We start from the raw sequence: 14,965 nt of genomic DNA, 5'->3' as shown, positions 1-14,965 counted from the left end.
CAGTATTAAAAAAGAACTTAAAAGGTAAGCATGCACCAAGACTGAACCAGCTCTCAGCTTTCTATAATTTTTCCTGCAAATGCTTATGTCGTGGCCATGAATGCTGTTGTTGTTGTTAGCTGCGAAGTGTCTGACCCATCGCGACCCCATGGACAACATTCCTCCAGGCCTTCCTGTCTTCTACCATCTTCTGGAGTCCATTTAAGTTCACACCTACTGCTTCAGTGACTCCATCCAGCCACCTCATTCTCTGTCGTCCCCTTCTTCTATTGCCCTCGATCTTTCCCAGCATTAGGCTCTTCTCCAGTGAGTCCTTCCTTCTCATCAGGTGGCCAAAGTATTTGAGTTTTAGCTTCAGGATTTGGCCTTCTAAAGAGCAGTCAGGGTTGATCTCCTCTAGGACTAACCGGTTTGATCGCCTTGCAGTCCAAGGGACTCGCAGGAGTCTTCTCCAGCACCAGAGTTCAAAGGCCTCAATTCTTTGGCGCTCAGCCTTTCTTATGGTCCAACTTTCACTGCCATACATTGCAACTGGGAAGACCATAGCCTTGACTATACGCACTTTTGTTGACAGGGTGATGTCTCTGCTTTTTATTGTGCTGTCTAGATTTGCCATGGCTTTCCTCCCGAGGAGCAAGCGTCTTTTAATTTCTTGGCTACAGTCCCCATCTGCAGTGATCTTGGAGCCCAAGAAAATAAAATCTGTCACTACCTCCATTACGAATGCTGTAGGAATTTTTAATAAGTTCAAACGTTCTAGGTCCAACTGCGTTCTGTTCTAGCTGTCTTTGTTATATTTTCCTAACGTCAGAAATATTGTGAGGTTTTGACGTCTATATTTAGTTATCCAAGTTGCTTTTAGGCTCACAAATGCATCTTCCGAGAGAACGTGCTTGAAATAGTGAGCAGAGGGAGTTGCCCTCTTAAAAATGGGGGCGCCCTTTGGATGGCTTTTTCAGGCTTCCGTTTATTTCCTGTTTTTCTGGCAGCCGGCTTATTTGTTTTGGAATTCCTGAAACAACTTTCCAAGCATTTCTAAAGTATTTGGCTCAAAGAGTGGATATATTTCCTAAAGTAGTAGAGCTAACAACTGAAAATATTTGATAAATATCTTCATATTATGAATTAGAACACCACGGAAGAACTTGCTGGGTAAAATGGAGAAGATAGCCACTGCATGCATTTTGGTCATGGAAATAGCTAGGGAACACAGCATATTGTCTAGTCTTAGGCCTTGTGTCCAAGAAAAAAGTTCTAATGCAGACATGTCAAACACAAGGCCCGGCGGCCAGATCCGGCCTGCGAAGTGCTTTCATGCGGCCCACAAAGCCATCCTGGAAACAGTGAGGGAACGGCCCCCACTGCCTTGGCCCTGGCCCAGAGACCCTCCTCCTGCCAGAGACCCTCAGATCTGTCCCACTCCTGCCCAGGCCCCCATAGGCACCCTTCATGCGAACGATGTAGAGCTGGCCACGCCCACCCAGTAGGCCATACGCACTCTATCCACGCCCACCCAGTAGGCCACGCCCACCCTGGCCATACCCACCCGGCCCCCTGAGGGCAACCTCAATGCTGATGCGGCCCTCAGTGAAATTGAGTTTGACACCCCTGTTCTAATGAAATAAAGCTTCTAGAATATTATGCTCATATAAAACAGTGGGAAATGGGAAAGTATTTGGCCGCAGAGCTGCAATAAACGTCTCTAAATATATTATGCTAGAGAGAAATATGAGGATTAATTAAAGCAAGAATATATATAAATTCCACTTAGCCCTCCCTTTTTCATTTTTTTGGCATGGACAAAGGATGGATTTAGGAAGAGAAATGAAGAATTACTGTTCAAAAAGGTTGTAATCATGAGGATAATGTATGCAGAGTGTTTGGCAATGGAGAGACAACAGAATGGGCTTTCTAGCTGTTTCACTAAAAGGTTGGAATGGAATTTGCAATTTGTGTTTACAGAAGGTTTTCTGATATTGTTTTGTTGTTTTACGAAGGGAGATTTCTGTGAATGATTGGGCAATGCAAAAGAGGCTGCAGTGCATTTGTAAGAATTGTCTCTTCTCTTCATTGCTGAAAACTCCAGTAGATCAAGAATCCCTTTACAGTGGAAGGGTGCTATCATTTGGTGCAAAGCCACTTTTCAATACATTGTGAAAACAAATTACCAATTGCATCCTAATAAAGCAAGAACATGCTTACACGATAGTCCGCATTACCTTCCCCCCCCCCCCGTATGCTGTAATAGCCCTCTCAATAACAATGCATTTCAAGAAAAATGGGGAAAGAAATGTATAGTATTCCTTCTGAAGAAATAATATATCCATCCAATTAGTTTATAATAAGCCACAGGCTTGAAAAAGCAGAATATATAAGGAACCTATTTCTGTCCTTTCTGCCATGGTACATGCTTAATACAGCTACATTTTGAATTTCAGTTGTGAGAAGAATGAACTAATTTTTTTGTCTTGTTTTCAGCTCTTAGATAATAACCAAGAACAGAATGGGAAAACAGAACAGTAAATTGAGACCGGAAGTGCTGCAGGATCTCCGAGAGAACACTGAATTCACAGACCACGAGCTTCAAGAGTGGTACAAAGGTTTCCTCAAAGATTGCCCGACTGGCCATTTGACTGTTGACGAATTCAAAAAGATCTATGCTAATTTCTTCCCATACGGGGATGCCTCAAAATTTGCAGAACACGTGTTCCGCACTTTTGACACCAATGGCGATGGGACGATAGACTTCCGGGAATTTATAATTGCATTAAGTGTTACCTCTCGAGGAAAACTTGAGCAGAAGCTGAAATGGGCATTTAGCATGTATGATCTTGATGGCAACGGTTACATTAGCCGTGCTGAAATGCTTGAAATAGTGCAGGTAAGTAAGGAAATGCTGAAGCATCTAACTAAATGTTAAGACAACCTAGTGCAGGGGTAGGCAACCTTGGCTCTTTTATGACTCGTGGACTTCAACTCCCAGAATTCCTGAGCCAGCCATGCTGACTCAGGAATTCTGGGAGTTGAAGTCCACAAGTCATAAAAGAGCTAAGGTTGCCTACCCCTGACCTAGTGCAATCAGCTATTTAACTTGAATGCAGTTATAGCAGCCATTTTCAGCCTGGTGCACTTGAGATATATAGGCCACACTGACTAAATTATTTCCAGTAGCACCAATTTTGGGAAGACTGTTGTCCATAATCTTGACCTTGGAGTTTATTTCAGCTGAAGTACCTCTTAGCCTTCTAAGTGTGTCAGTACATGCATATACAGATAGTCCTCAATTTATGGCCACAATTTAGCCCAAAATTTCTGTTGCTAAATGACAGTTGTGAAGTGAATTTTGCCCCATATTACGGCCTTTCCTCCCCAGTTGATAAGTGAATCACTGCAGGTGTTAAGCTAATAACATGGTTGTTAAGTGACGCCGGCTTCCCCATTGACCTAGCTTGTCAGAAGATCACAAAAAGTGATCAGACAACCCTGGGACACTGTAGCCTGTCATAAATACATGCCAACTGGCAAGCCTTCAAGTAAGTGTGAAAAGTGATCATCAGTTACTTTTTCCTGTCCTGTTGTAACTTCGGCCACTAAACGAATGGTTGTAAGTCTAGATACTATCTGTATCTCTGAGTAAGTGAGATGCAGACAACGGTATGTTGGCTTGGAAAGTAGTCATCAGATTACAGATCCTATTTTGCATACATTAGTATGAGTGTGCTTGGCTTATTAACACCGGCTTTAGATGTGCATTATTTTGGTATTTATGCACCAACTTTTTAGCGTTATCTGGGAATACTGCATATAACACATATATAACAAAGGCTGATAACAGTCTATTCCTTTATTTATTTATTAAAAAATTTAAATGAAAATTTTGATGGAACAAAGCCATGATTTGTGGCAGAGCTTAATTCCGGTGGGTCCATCTAGTCAAATTCATGGCATGTGGAACATTGTGACTTGGATGTAAGAAATGATAAAGAGCATGAATTTACAAATAAAGTGAAGGAAAAACAGATACATTGTGGAAAGGAAAGGAAAGGAAAGAAGGAAAGGAAAGGAAAGGAAAGAAGGAAAGGAAAGGAAAGGAAAGGAAAGGAAAGGAAAGGAAAGGATGCAATAGAACTGAACTACCGTATATACTTGAGTATAAGCCGAATTTTTCAGTCCACTTATTTGGGCTGAAAACTCCACTTCGGCTTATACTCCAGTCAACAAAAAAAAAAGAACTGTCCCTTCGTTCGGAACAGGCTGCTGAGAGAAGGGAGGGCTGGGCTCCGGGGTCGGCGTTCGCCCGCCAAACAGCTGATGGGCGCGGGCGTGGCCGGGCTGTCTCCGGAGCCAGGCGGGTTCCACCGGCATTGGGTGTTCGCCCGCCGAACAGCTGACGGGCGCAGGCGTGGCCAGGCTGTCCCCGGAGCCGGGCGGGATCCACCGGCATTGGGTGTTCGCCCGCCGAACAGCTGACGGGCGCGGGCGTGGCCGGGCTGTCCCCGGAGCCGGGCGCCTTCCACCGGCGTTCAGCGTTCACCCGCCGAACAGCTGACGGGCGCGGGCGTGGCCGGGCTGTCCCCAGAGCCGGGCGGGATCCACCGGCATTGGGTGTTCGCCCGCCGAACAGCTGATGGGCGCGGGCGTGGCCGGGCTGTCCCCAGAGCTGGGCGGGATCCACCGGCATTGGGTGTTCGCCCGCCGAACAGCTGACGGGCGCGGGCGTGGCCGGGCTGTCCCCGGAGCCGGGCGGGATCCACCGGCATTGGGTGTTCGCCCGCCGAACAGCTGATGGGCGCGGGCGTGGCCGGGCTGTCCCCAGAGGTAAACTTCGTGACCCACCCAGCCCATGCATAAAACAGAAATGAAAAGTCTTAAAAAAGTTTTGCGCGGTTAAATAAACAGCATTTGCATATTTTTTCTCCATGGAGCACCGACAAAATTCGCTCGAATTAAGGAACGTGGGGAGCTAAAGAATCGGGCTATAGGGAATGTCTGGCATGACGGGCAACCCTGGGAAACACGAGGACTGTAGTGCAGTGGCGTAGCGTGGGGGGTGCAGGGGGGGGCCGGCCACACCGGGCGCAACATCTGGGGGGGGCGCGACTGGCGGGCTAGGGCAAGGCTGCTCGCGAGCGAGGGGTATCTGTGCCTGCGCCAACACAGAAACGCTTCTCTCTCCGGGTGGGGGAAGGCTCGGCGGCTCCCTGGGTCTATATACGCCTCTGTATGCGCACGCCGCCTCGCGCTCCCGTGAACGAGAAAGAAAGAACGGCAGCGTCTGTGAGCCTCGCCAGCGGCGGCGTTCCTCGGTGTGGGCGTGCCTGCGTCTTTGGGTGTGAGGCTTTCGGAGAGGCTGCCTTTGGCTCCTGGTACTTGCAGCCGGTTTAAAAGAAATGAATTCTCGCCCGCTTTCACAGACTTGTTCTTTTACACCGGCTGCAAGTACCAGGAGCCAAAGGCAGCCTCTCCGAAAGCCTCACACCCAAAGACGCAGGCACGCCCACACCGAGGAACGCCGCCGCTGGCGAGGCTCGCAACATCTGGGGGGGGCGCGACCGGCGGGCTAGGGCAAGGCTGCTCGCGAGCGAGGGGTATCTGTGCCTGCGCCGACACAGAAACGCTTCTCTCTCCGGGTGGGGGAAGGCTCGGCGGCTCCCTCTCTATGCGCATGCCGCCTCGCGCTCCCGCGAACGAGAAAGAAAGAACGGCAGCGGCGGCGCCCCCGGAGAAGCCTACCCCGAGGCTGCGGCCGATTTTTCCTTCTCCAGGCCTCTGCCGCCCGTTTCTGTCTGACACACACACACACGCACGCACGAGGGGGAGAAACAACGCTCTGGGCGGCAGAGGCCTGGAGAAGGAAAAATCAGATTACCCCTTCCACACGTAAAACTTCCAGTTTAATTACAAAGGAAGAAGAGAGAAACTTAGATCAACAGCTCACCTTCATTTCCTCTAGGTCGCAAGGGGAAAAATAAAAATCAAAGATCCTTGGAAGTAATGGTTGGAAAAGTTTGCAAGTCTTTGGGAAAGTTCAAGAAGTGAAAGGAATACCCTCCTCTTGAAAGACCAGATAAGGCAGACAGGGAGATGAAGAGTTCAACCGAGTTTCCTCTTTTGTTCAGGCATCTGCACCCGCTGCTTTTAAACTCGCCGGGCGCTGCAACGGCACCCGTTTTCCCCGGCGAGTTTTCCCTACCTGGCCCCTGCAGAATCGCGGCGGCGCCCCCGGAGAAGCCTACCCCGAGGCTGCGGCCGATTTTTCTTTCTCCAGGACTCTGCTGCCCAGAGCGTTGTTTCTCCCCCTCGTGCGTGCGTGGGATGAGGCGAGAAACCAACAGCCTGCGTCCGTCTCTCTTTATGTATATTTCTGTATATATCTTGGGATCTAGACCTTTCGAAGGAGAAGGGGCGGCTGGAGTTCGTGAGTTGCTGTGGGACCCAAGGGTTGGGGGAAGAGAGATGGGAGGGAAAAGGGGAGAAACCTGCCGCTGGCTAGTTCTTTGTCTGATCGGGGAGCCTGAACAAAAGAGGAAACTCGGTTGAACTCTTCATCTCCCTGTCTGCCTTATCTGGCTTTTTGAAACGCACCACCGGCTGCTCCGTCCAGAAGCCCAGATTCGGGAGGGCTGCTTGGCTTCCACTTGAGCCCATCTATGTCCGCGAGCCCCCCCCCACTACCCCTAGACCTCTGCCGCCGCCGGAGGCTGGATCCGCGCTCCGCAGCGGCAGGGCGCGGATCCAGCCGGCGGCAGAGGCTTGTGGAGCACGGATCCAGCCTCCGCCGGCATGCAGGCAAATCCTGCTAAAGGGCTTCCCCCCCCCCACTGGATCCGCGCTCCGCAAGCCTCTGCCGGCGGCAGGGCGCGGATCCAGCCGGCGGCAGAGGCTTGCGGAGCGCGGATCCAGCCGCCGGCGACAGAGGCCTGCCTGCTTCTTTCCGCCGCGGAACGAAGCAGCCTGCCTCCCCAAACCTCCCCAAAAGAAGCAGGCAGGCAAGGCACGGAGATCCAGAGACCTGCCGACGTTTGGGGAGGTGCCCAAACCTCCCCAATCATCAGCAGGTCTCCGGATCTCCGTGCCTTGCCTGCCTGCTTCTTTCTGCAGCGGAAATTAGCAGGCAGGCAAGGCACGGAGATCCGGAGACCTGCTGACGTTTGGGGAGGTTTGGGGAGGTGCGCGCGCACCTCCCCAAATCTCCCCAAACTTCGGCAGGTCTCCGGACGGCGGCGGCTTGGGAGAGGTGCGCGCGATCCTGGAAGCACCGAAGCCTCGGCCGCGCGCAAGTCCTCGGTAAGCTCTGGGCGGTCACTTGCTTCGCGTCTCCTGAGGGAAGGGGGGGCGACTGGAGCGGGCGTGTTTCCTCGCCTGCTGGGCGCCGCGATTTGCCCGGGGAACGCACGGGCCCCGAATGGCAGCGTGGAGCGAGGAAGCGGACAGCCAGGGCTTCCCCGAGAGCCGCGGCCACACAGGGTATTCCTGTGTATTCAGGCTTGCAAAATGGCGGATCGAGCCTCTGCTGGCGGCGGAGGCTTGCAGAACGGCGGATCGGCTTATACTCGAGTCACGAACTTTTTCCAGTTTTTGGGGGTGAAAATGGGGTCTCGGCTTATACTCGAGTCGGCTTATACTCAAGTATATACGGTAAGTGACCTGATCTTATGGAATGATGTTGATGAAAACCTGGAGTGAAGTTGTAGATTTAATTGTGAACAAAAGGGCTAAAAGTATAAATCGGCATCATCTACATTGTTGTAAGTGTACATGAAAGATGAATTCATAGTTCAGTGACAGGTCATGTTACACACTAGTGAATGGTAATAATAGAAAAAGAAAGGATGAACTTTGGAGAAAATAGTGTAATATTCTGAATGAATGCAGTCCAGAGGGGCAAAAATTATTTTAGCTGACATAAAGGCAATGAGATGAGAGAAAATAGAAAAAAGCGGTAGAGACATTTAGCAACCCAAGAATGATTCGAATGAAAATGGTGGGATCTATTTAAATACATAGTTGAAGCATAAACCTCTTCATGGATAATTATAGCAAAGGAGGAAAATAGAAAAGGGCAATAGATTTGACTGCCTTTGGTGTTATCAGGGGCAAGTAACCAGGCACAGCAATTAAATAAGTTTATTTTATGTTACCTATACACAAGAATCTGATCTACTAACGGTCACAGCAAATTGGTGTTAGATAAGAGTCAATGCAAGGGACGTGGTGGCTCAGTGGGTTAGGACGCTGAGCTTGTCGATCAGAAGGTCGGCAGTTTGGCAGGTCGAATCCCAAGTGCCGCATAACAGAGTGAGCGCCTGTTACTCGTCCCAGCTTCTGCCAACCTAGCAGTTTGAAAGCATGTAAAAATGCAAGTAGAAAAATAGGGACCACTATGGTGGGAAGGTAACAGCGTTCCGTGCGCCTTTGGCGTCTAGTCATGCCGGCCACATGACCACGGAGACGTCCTCAGACAAGCGCTGGCTCTTCGGCTTTGAAACGGAGATGAGCACCGGCCCCTAGAGTAGGAAACGACTAGCACGTGTGGGGGGGGGGGAACCTTTACCTTTACCTTTTAAGAGTCAATGCAATTTATGGGGGAGGCTGGGCTTTGGTTTCTTTTGGGAATGTAGCAACTCCAATCTGATGTTGCATTTGATCCCACTTTCTCCTACAGTTTACATTAGAACCAGAATTAGAATTAAGGGTTATGAGGAGTTCTGAATATTGTTGGTGTCAAGAATGGATCTTGGGAAAAGTGGGGTCTGAAAGGATATGAAAGTGCAGGTAGAATAACTATTGGGGAAGGAAGTATTGGTGGTTAGTTTAATCTCCCCACAGAATGTAATGGCAACTAAAGGACATGGAAGCTGTTTGAAAGACAGAAATGAATTTGTTTACAGAATACCAATGAAGACTGTGCATCTGTTCTCCTTAATAAGTAAATACATCACATATAAATCAATAGATGGAGAATATGGGAATATATTAGATACAAATCACAGCTCAGGAATTTGTTTAAAAATGTAGAACTTGCTATGGGGGTTTCTTTAGTACTTTTTTGTATGTTTTAATATATTTCACTGTAATGGCCTCTCACAATTTTTTGTTTTGTGGTTGTTTTTTTAATTTTGGACTTCCAAGAAATATTTTAACCTGTTTTTCCTACATATTGCTATCCCTTTAAAGGCAATCTATAAAATGGTGTCTTCAGTCATGAAAATGCCAGAGGATGAATCAACTCCAGAGAAACGAACAGATAAAATCTTCAGACAGATGGATACCAATAATGATGGTAGGTTTTGTCAGTAAACCTTTGTGATGTGCTTACCAAAGATGGGGGTAATGGTAGTGGACATCTGTTTAAAACTCTTTAATCTAGAGTCACAAAATCTGTACAGGGAGAAATTATTGCTTTTTTTTAAAAAAAAAAAGCCTGAGTCTTACCTGTCCAGTAAAAAAAAAATTCTACAACCAGACCACTAAAGATTTCCCTTGTTTATAAAGTTGTCTCTATGCACACTTATTTTCCTGAGATTAACTTTTTTTTCCTCTTGCATTCTGTTTTCCTCTTCCACTGACAGTCTCTGCCAAGCCATGTAAAACTTTGCAGATACGTGTTTCGCAATGGAAATAAATTATTGAAAAGTGCTACATTTATTCTACTTTGTACAGCTCGTTCCAGCTGCAGGTTTTTTAATCTACAAATAGGAAAGAAGTTGATTTGCACGAATTTTGTACAAAGTCCATTAGAATTTCAAAGAGTAATTAAAGTTGTAGATCTCTATGTTACTTCAGATTGGCAGCCATTATCTCTGTTCCTCCTGCTAGATTAGGGATCCTTCTCATTGTGTTTCTCCTTCATCTACTGTATTTTGCAACCAAAAAGTACGGTAGAGGTTGCCTTTGGAAGCAATATATTGCTTCAGAACCTTTGATCAGACAAGGTTAGGAGAGAAGAAAAAGGAAAGCTAAGGTCCTTTGTGGTGCGGAGGCTACTTAATGGAATCATTACTGTTGAAATAGGTTCCTGCAGTTTTTTGGTTGTGGGTCAAAGTAAAATGTTGCCTTGGCATTGCCTGCTTAGCAGGACATGTGTCTATTTGCATGGAAATACTGTGTACCATACTATGCGCAATGCTGGAAAAAATGAACAAGTACCGTCAAAAGAAGAGGTAATAAAGAAGATATTGGAATGCGCAGAGATGGACAGATTAACTATGAGACTAAAAGACAAAGAAGAAACAGAATACTATAAAAGCTGGAATTTATTTTATAAATGGCTGGAAGAGAGAACCAAAGAGTAGAATTTGTATATGTATCAGCGTGTTATGAACCCAGCTCGCATGTTGTTTGAAAAACTAACATATGTATGTAGAGAGAAAAAAAATAACAATAAAAAACTTTATATTAAAAAAAAGAAGCACCATACTATGACTGGTATGGTGGTAGGTTTGTAGGCACTAGTTCCTCAGCCAATGAGGATTCAGAAGATACCAATATCTCAAAATATAACCAAAAATGACTTCTTTGAAGCAACCTATTGCCATTGTTTTCCAGTAACCTCTGAAACAAAGGTCAGGTTATGTCACTTTCAAGTCTCAACTTCAATACTTAATCCAACTAATCTTAGTCCAACTTACAAATGATGAACGATGCTGGGAGCAAGTTCCCTGCCTTAGTATGCATTCAGCTTACCTTCCCTGAGACTTTGACATGAGCACATCACTACTACGGTTAAATAAGTATTAGATACCTGCAAGTTGGGTGGAGAGGCTAAACATGCACTTGGATGTCAAAAGGGGAAAGTGATTGTTGTTGTGGTTGTTGCAACAAAAATAACAGTAAAATAGGAGAGGCATTGGTATTCTTGTATTCTTCATAAGAGAGATCTATCAGAGTACCCTAATTCCATAACAATTTAATATATATTCATAGTACTATTTAGAGCACAGGGTGATCATTTGATCAGCCATTGTTAAGTTTTTTTCAAATTAATCTGAGCTGAATCAAGGAAGATGCAGCCTTTCAAAGAGACCCCACCACCACCACTATAGGTTTCTGCTTGCATCTTACCTTCCTTCCAAGACTAGACGTTGTCATCTTGGGGAGAAGAATATCCTAGCAGTTTGTGGGGGATTTTAGTTCAGACTGAAGTGGTCCATCTGTACCACAGCAATGATGGAGGGTGGCTTTTGATTCTCTATCAGGAAATAGTGATACAAATGTCATTTATTGAGTATCTGGTCCTCACTGAAGACTTCTGCTAGCTATTGCTCCCTCCCAAAGGTGAGAGATGATTGCCCAGGAAGCAGAATAAAAAGATGTTGAGACTCTGGAAAGAGTGCAGAGAAGAACAACAAAGATAATTAGGGGACCAGAGGCTAAAACATATAAAGAACAGTTGCTGGAATTGGGTATGTGTAGTTTAATGAAGAGAAGGGTGAGGGGTAACATGATAGCAGTGTTCCAATATCTCAGGGGTTGCCACAAAGAGGAGGGACTCAAGCTATTTTCCAAAGACAGGACAAAAAGAACAGATGGAAACTGATCAAGGAGAGAAGCAACCTGGAATTAAGGAGAAATTTCCTAACAGAACAATTAATCAGTGGAACAACTTGCCTCCAAAAGTTGTGAATGCTCCAACACTGGAAGTTTTAAAGAAAAGATCAGACAACCACTTGTCTGAAATAGTATAAGGTTTCCTGCCTGAGCAGGGGGTTGAACTAGAAGACCTCCAAGGTCCCTTCCAACTCTGTTATTTTGTTCTATTATAGAAGTGTCAACTAGTAGGCGATTGATATTTGTGCTCTTTGGATGGTTTTGTGAGCGTGCATAACTTACAAGCACAATCTCTTTTGAGAGGTATGCCGCATAAATGCATCTGAGATAAGCATCAAGTAGCTTGCCTATTTCTAATTAGCTCAGTTGTGAGAGAATTTAAATGAAAGGATAAATATGCACAAACCATTAAAGTCACCATGACTGCTGAAAATTATTGTTTTCTAGTAATATGATAGAAAAATAGAAACCCAGAACATAGTACAGGTAGTCTTTATCTTACAACCAGTTGCTTAGCTACCATTTGAAATTCTGATGGACCTACGCTGGGGAGGTACTTATGAGCCATATATGAAGTTCCGACAGTCACCCCCCCCTTCCCGTCATGGGATCTTGCTTTGGACACTTGGTAACCAGGCTGCATTTGCAGAGTCCTGTGGTCATGTGACTGTGATTTATGACAGTTTTGCTTTCGGTTTTTGGCAAAACTGCCTCTAGCAAACCAGTGGTTTGCTTAACAACCATACTGTTTGCTTAACTATCTCAGTGATCCATTTAATGATCATCACAAAAATATCTCGGTGATTTGTTTAATGATCACCACAAGAAAGTTTGTAAAATCTTTCAGACTGCTTTATGACCATCACAACTGTGATGGCCTCCAATAAGATTGCAACTTGAGAGCTACTTTGCATCTTTCCGTTGTTACTCTTTCCGGCCTAGAGAATTTGTTGAAGCAGAGATAGTCTCCTCAAAAAGCCTGTTTGTAAAAGCTTATTGTGCTTATCTAAATTATCCTAGAAATATATCACATTCCTCTGCTCCTTTCTATTTGCCCATCTAAGAAATTAGGAAATGAGAATAGTACTTGAGGGCAGAGTATTTCACAGAGAAGGTGGGGGCTTGTCTGCTTTTCACCATTGTCTGCCTGTCCAATGGGAGCCAAGGTCTTTGAACCAGTAATTCAGAATCTTGAACAATAAACTCGCATGTCAAAGAAAATGCATTCTAGACATTGCCTGAGAACGAATGAAGATTGAAACATGTTTTTCTTCCAGTGGTACTTCTCATGTTTTTCGTAATACAGAAGTCTGCCCTGAATTAATAGCAATGGAAACCATTTGCCCCACACATTACCTAGTGTTTTATGAGGAACAATAAGCTGAAACAGACAAATCCACAAACCGACTCACTTAACTTAATCAGATTGTAATGTCCACTTAATTTCAAATATTTTGGCATCATTGGTTCGTAATGCTTTAATCTAGCTCAGGGAGGAAATTGTATTTGGTTCAAAAATGTGCCTGCCTGCCTGAGATTCAGCCGCCTGCCATTTTTCAAGTTCGCCCTTCAGCAAAATGTCAGCTAAAGGAAGCAACAGATCAGCACTGAGGTTATGCTTCTTTTCATGTCATTTTCATTCAGGGTTTTACGCTTTTCTTGAGAGCTTTGGAATTGTAACAGGATGTGAGAATTTTGTCTGGTTCTTATGCTGATTGTATTTCGGAAGTCTACATTATATCAGAGTTTCCTCAGCCAACCCTCCGAAAAACAGCAACAAGGTGGGGGGGGGGGTAATCTTTTTGGCAGTCTATCAAATCTCATGAACAGTTCTTTTTACACCAGCGGGAAATGAGCAGACAGCTCTTTATGTTCTCTATGTGGCATATCAGATGTATAATTTTCTCTCTCTTTGTTCCTTTCAAGGTAAATTATCTCTCGAAGAGTTTATAAAAGGTGCCAAGAGCGATCCCTCAATTGTCCGGTTGTTACAGTGTGATCCAAGCAGTGCAAGTCAGTTTTAATGAAACTCTGGACAGTTTGCAAAGAAAATTACTGGCTTGTTCAAGCTTTGCTCGTAAATGGATGCCTTCAACCATTCCTCATTGGTTAGTGGACGAAACTTTGTGGCTGGATTGTGTCTGTATCCAAGTGGGGGAAAAAAGAGCCTCACTCTTCTCATCAGCTACGATACGACTTCTCTTTCCAGTATCCTAATTCTCTTTTTCACTCCACATTATTGTTAGGACTCCCTCTACACATTGAGTGTAACCGAAGGGTATGTTTACATGCAAGTTAAAAGAGGGAGAATAGTATTCCTCTTGGTTAATCTAAATGGATGACTTTGTAACTCTAAAAAGATGCTGTATGTAATTTTCATCTGCTGTGCCAGCAGCAACAGACAGTTTATATCCCAGAAAATCACTATGAAATGTGGAATAAATTAAGCAGATTTTGTTTTTTAAAAAATGGCATGTCTCCAGTTTCCTTCTCAATGAAGAAAATTGCTTGCGCTTGCAAGCAGTTCTCATTGGGAAGAAAACTGGATATCATGCTGTTTTTTAAAAAATAAAATAGATATACACATTTAAAATATACACATACATATAGTTGTATGTGTATATATCTGTGTATTTTATTGATATATATATATATGTGTGTGTGTATATATATATTACATTTTGAAGTAAAAATTAATATTTAGGTCATATTTAATATATGAAGTAGACCTCATCCTTCATTTCTTTTAGTTGTCCGTGATTATTATTTTTTTAAGAAAAGGATTATGATATTTATACATAGTCAACTTGCCATTAAGGCACTGCATGATTAGCTGTTTGTGGGTATATCACTGTTTTAATTACTGGTTGCAACACTTTGTCCATTTTTACTGTGGATTGTTCCAGCATTTATTGTGTTTAATGAAGACTAAAGAGGAATCATTCTGCTTCCGTAGTGTTTCACAGTGACGGGCCACTCACAATGGCTATCACACTTCAACAGGCTTTTGAGTGAGGTGAGGTAATTTGACAAGCATTTACTATGATCCTCCTACCACTTTGTGGTTGTCCATCTCTGTTAATAGTCTTGTGCATTCCAGTGTTATTTAATATTTGCCTAATGCCAAGAAATGCTGATTGAAATAAAGGTGAATTTTCTTGTTGATCTATGTTATCTTTTAATTATTGGATGCTTTGAATTTGCATGCAGCACAATTTCTTTCTTGGAAACAATGAAAAGATATTTCAAGAGTCAGTTTAAAAAGAGCGTTCACACAAATTGCACAGGAGTGGATATTACTCCATTCTTCTGCATTTTTTCAAACAGAAACATTGTTCATTGACTGGCCACAGTTGCCATGGATATGTAAACCATAGATGTATCTTGGTTTTGTGATTAAAAAGAATTTTAAATG

General features: G+C 44.6%; 1 protein-coding gene across 3 annotated transcripts in view; it reads left to right on the top strand.

Annotated features, from left to right (window-relative positions):
* HPCAL1 (hippocalcin like 1) overlaps positions 1-14,715 on the top strand; it is a 101,455-nt gene extending 86,740 nt beyond the window's left edge. For all 3 annotated transcript variants that reach the window (XM_083378959.1, XM_083378958.1, XM_083378960.1), the window contains 3 exons: positions 2,479-2,881; positions 9,178-9,283; positions 13,477-14,715. In XM_083378959.1, coding sequence (XP_083235085.1) covers positions 2,504-2,881; positions 9,178-9,283; positions 13,477-13,574 — 582 coding nt within the window. In that variant the 5' untranslated portion in view covers positions 2,479-2,503 and the 3' untranslated portion in view covers positions 13,575-14,715. The remainder of the gene's footprint in view (positions 1-2,478; positions 2,882-9,177; positions 9,284-13,476) is intronic.
* The last annotated feature ends 250 nt before the right edge of the window (positions 14,716-14,965 follow it).

The sequence above is a fragment of the Vipera ursinii genome, assembly GCF_947247035.1.
Source record: "Vipera ursinii genome assembly, chromosome: 1".
NCBI classification, from domain to species: Eukaryota; Metazoa; Chordata; class Lepidosauria; order Squamata; family Viperidae; genus Vipera; species Vipera ursinii.
This window is presented reverse-complemented; position numbering and strand designations above follow the sequence as displayed.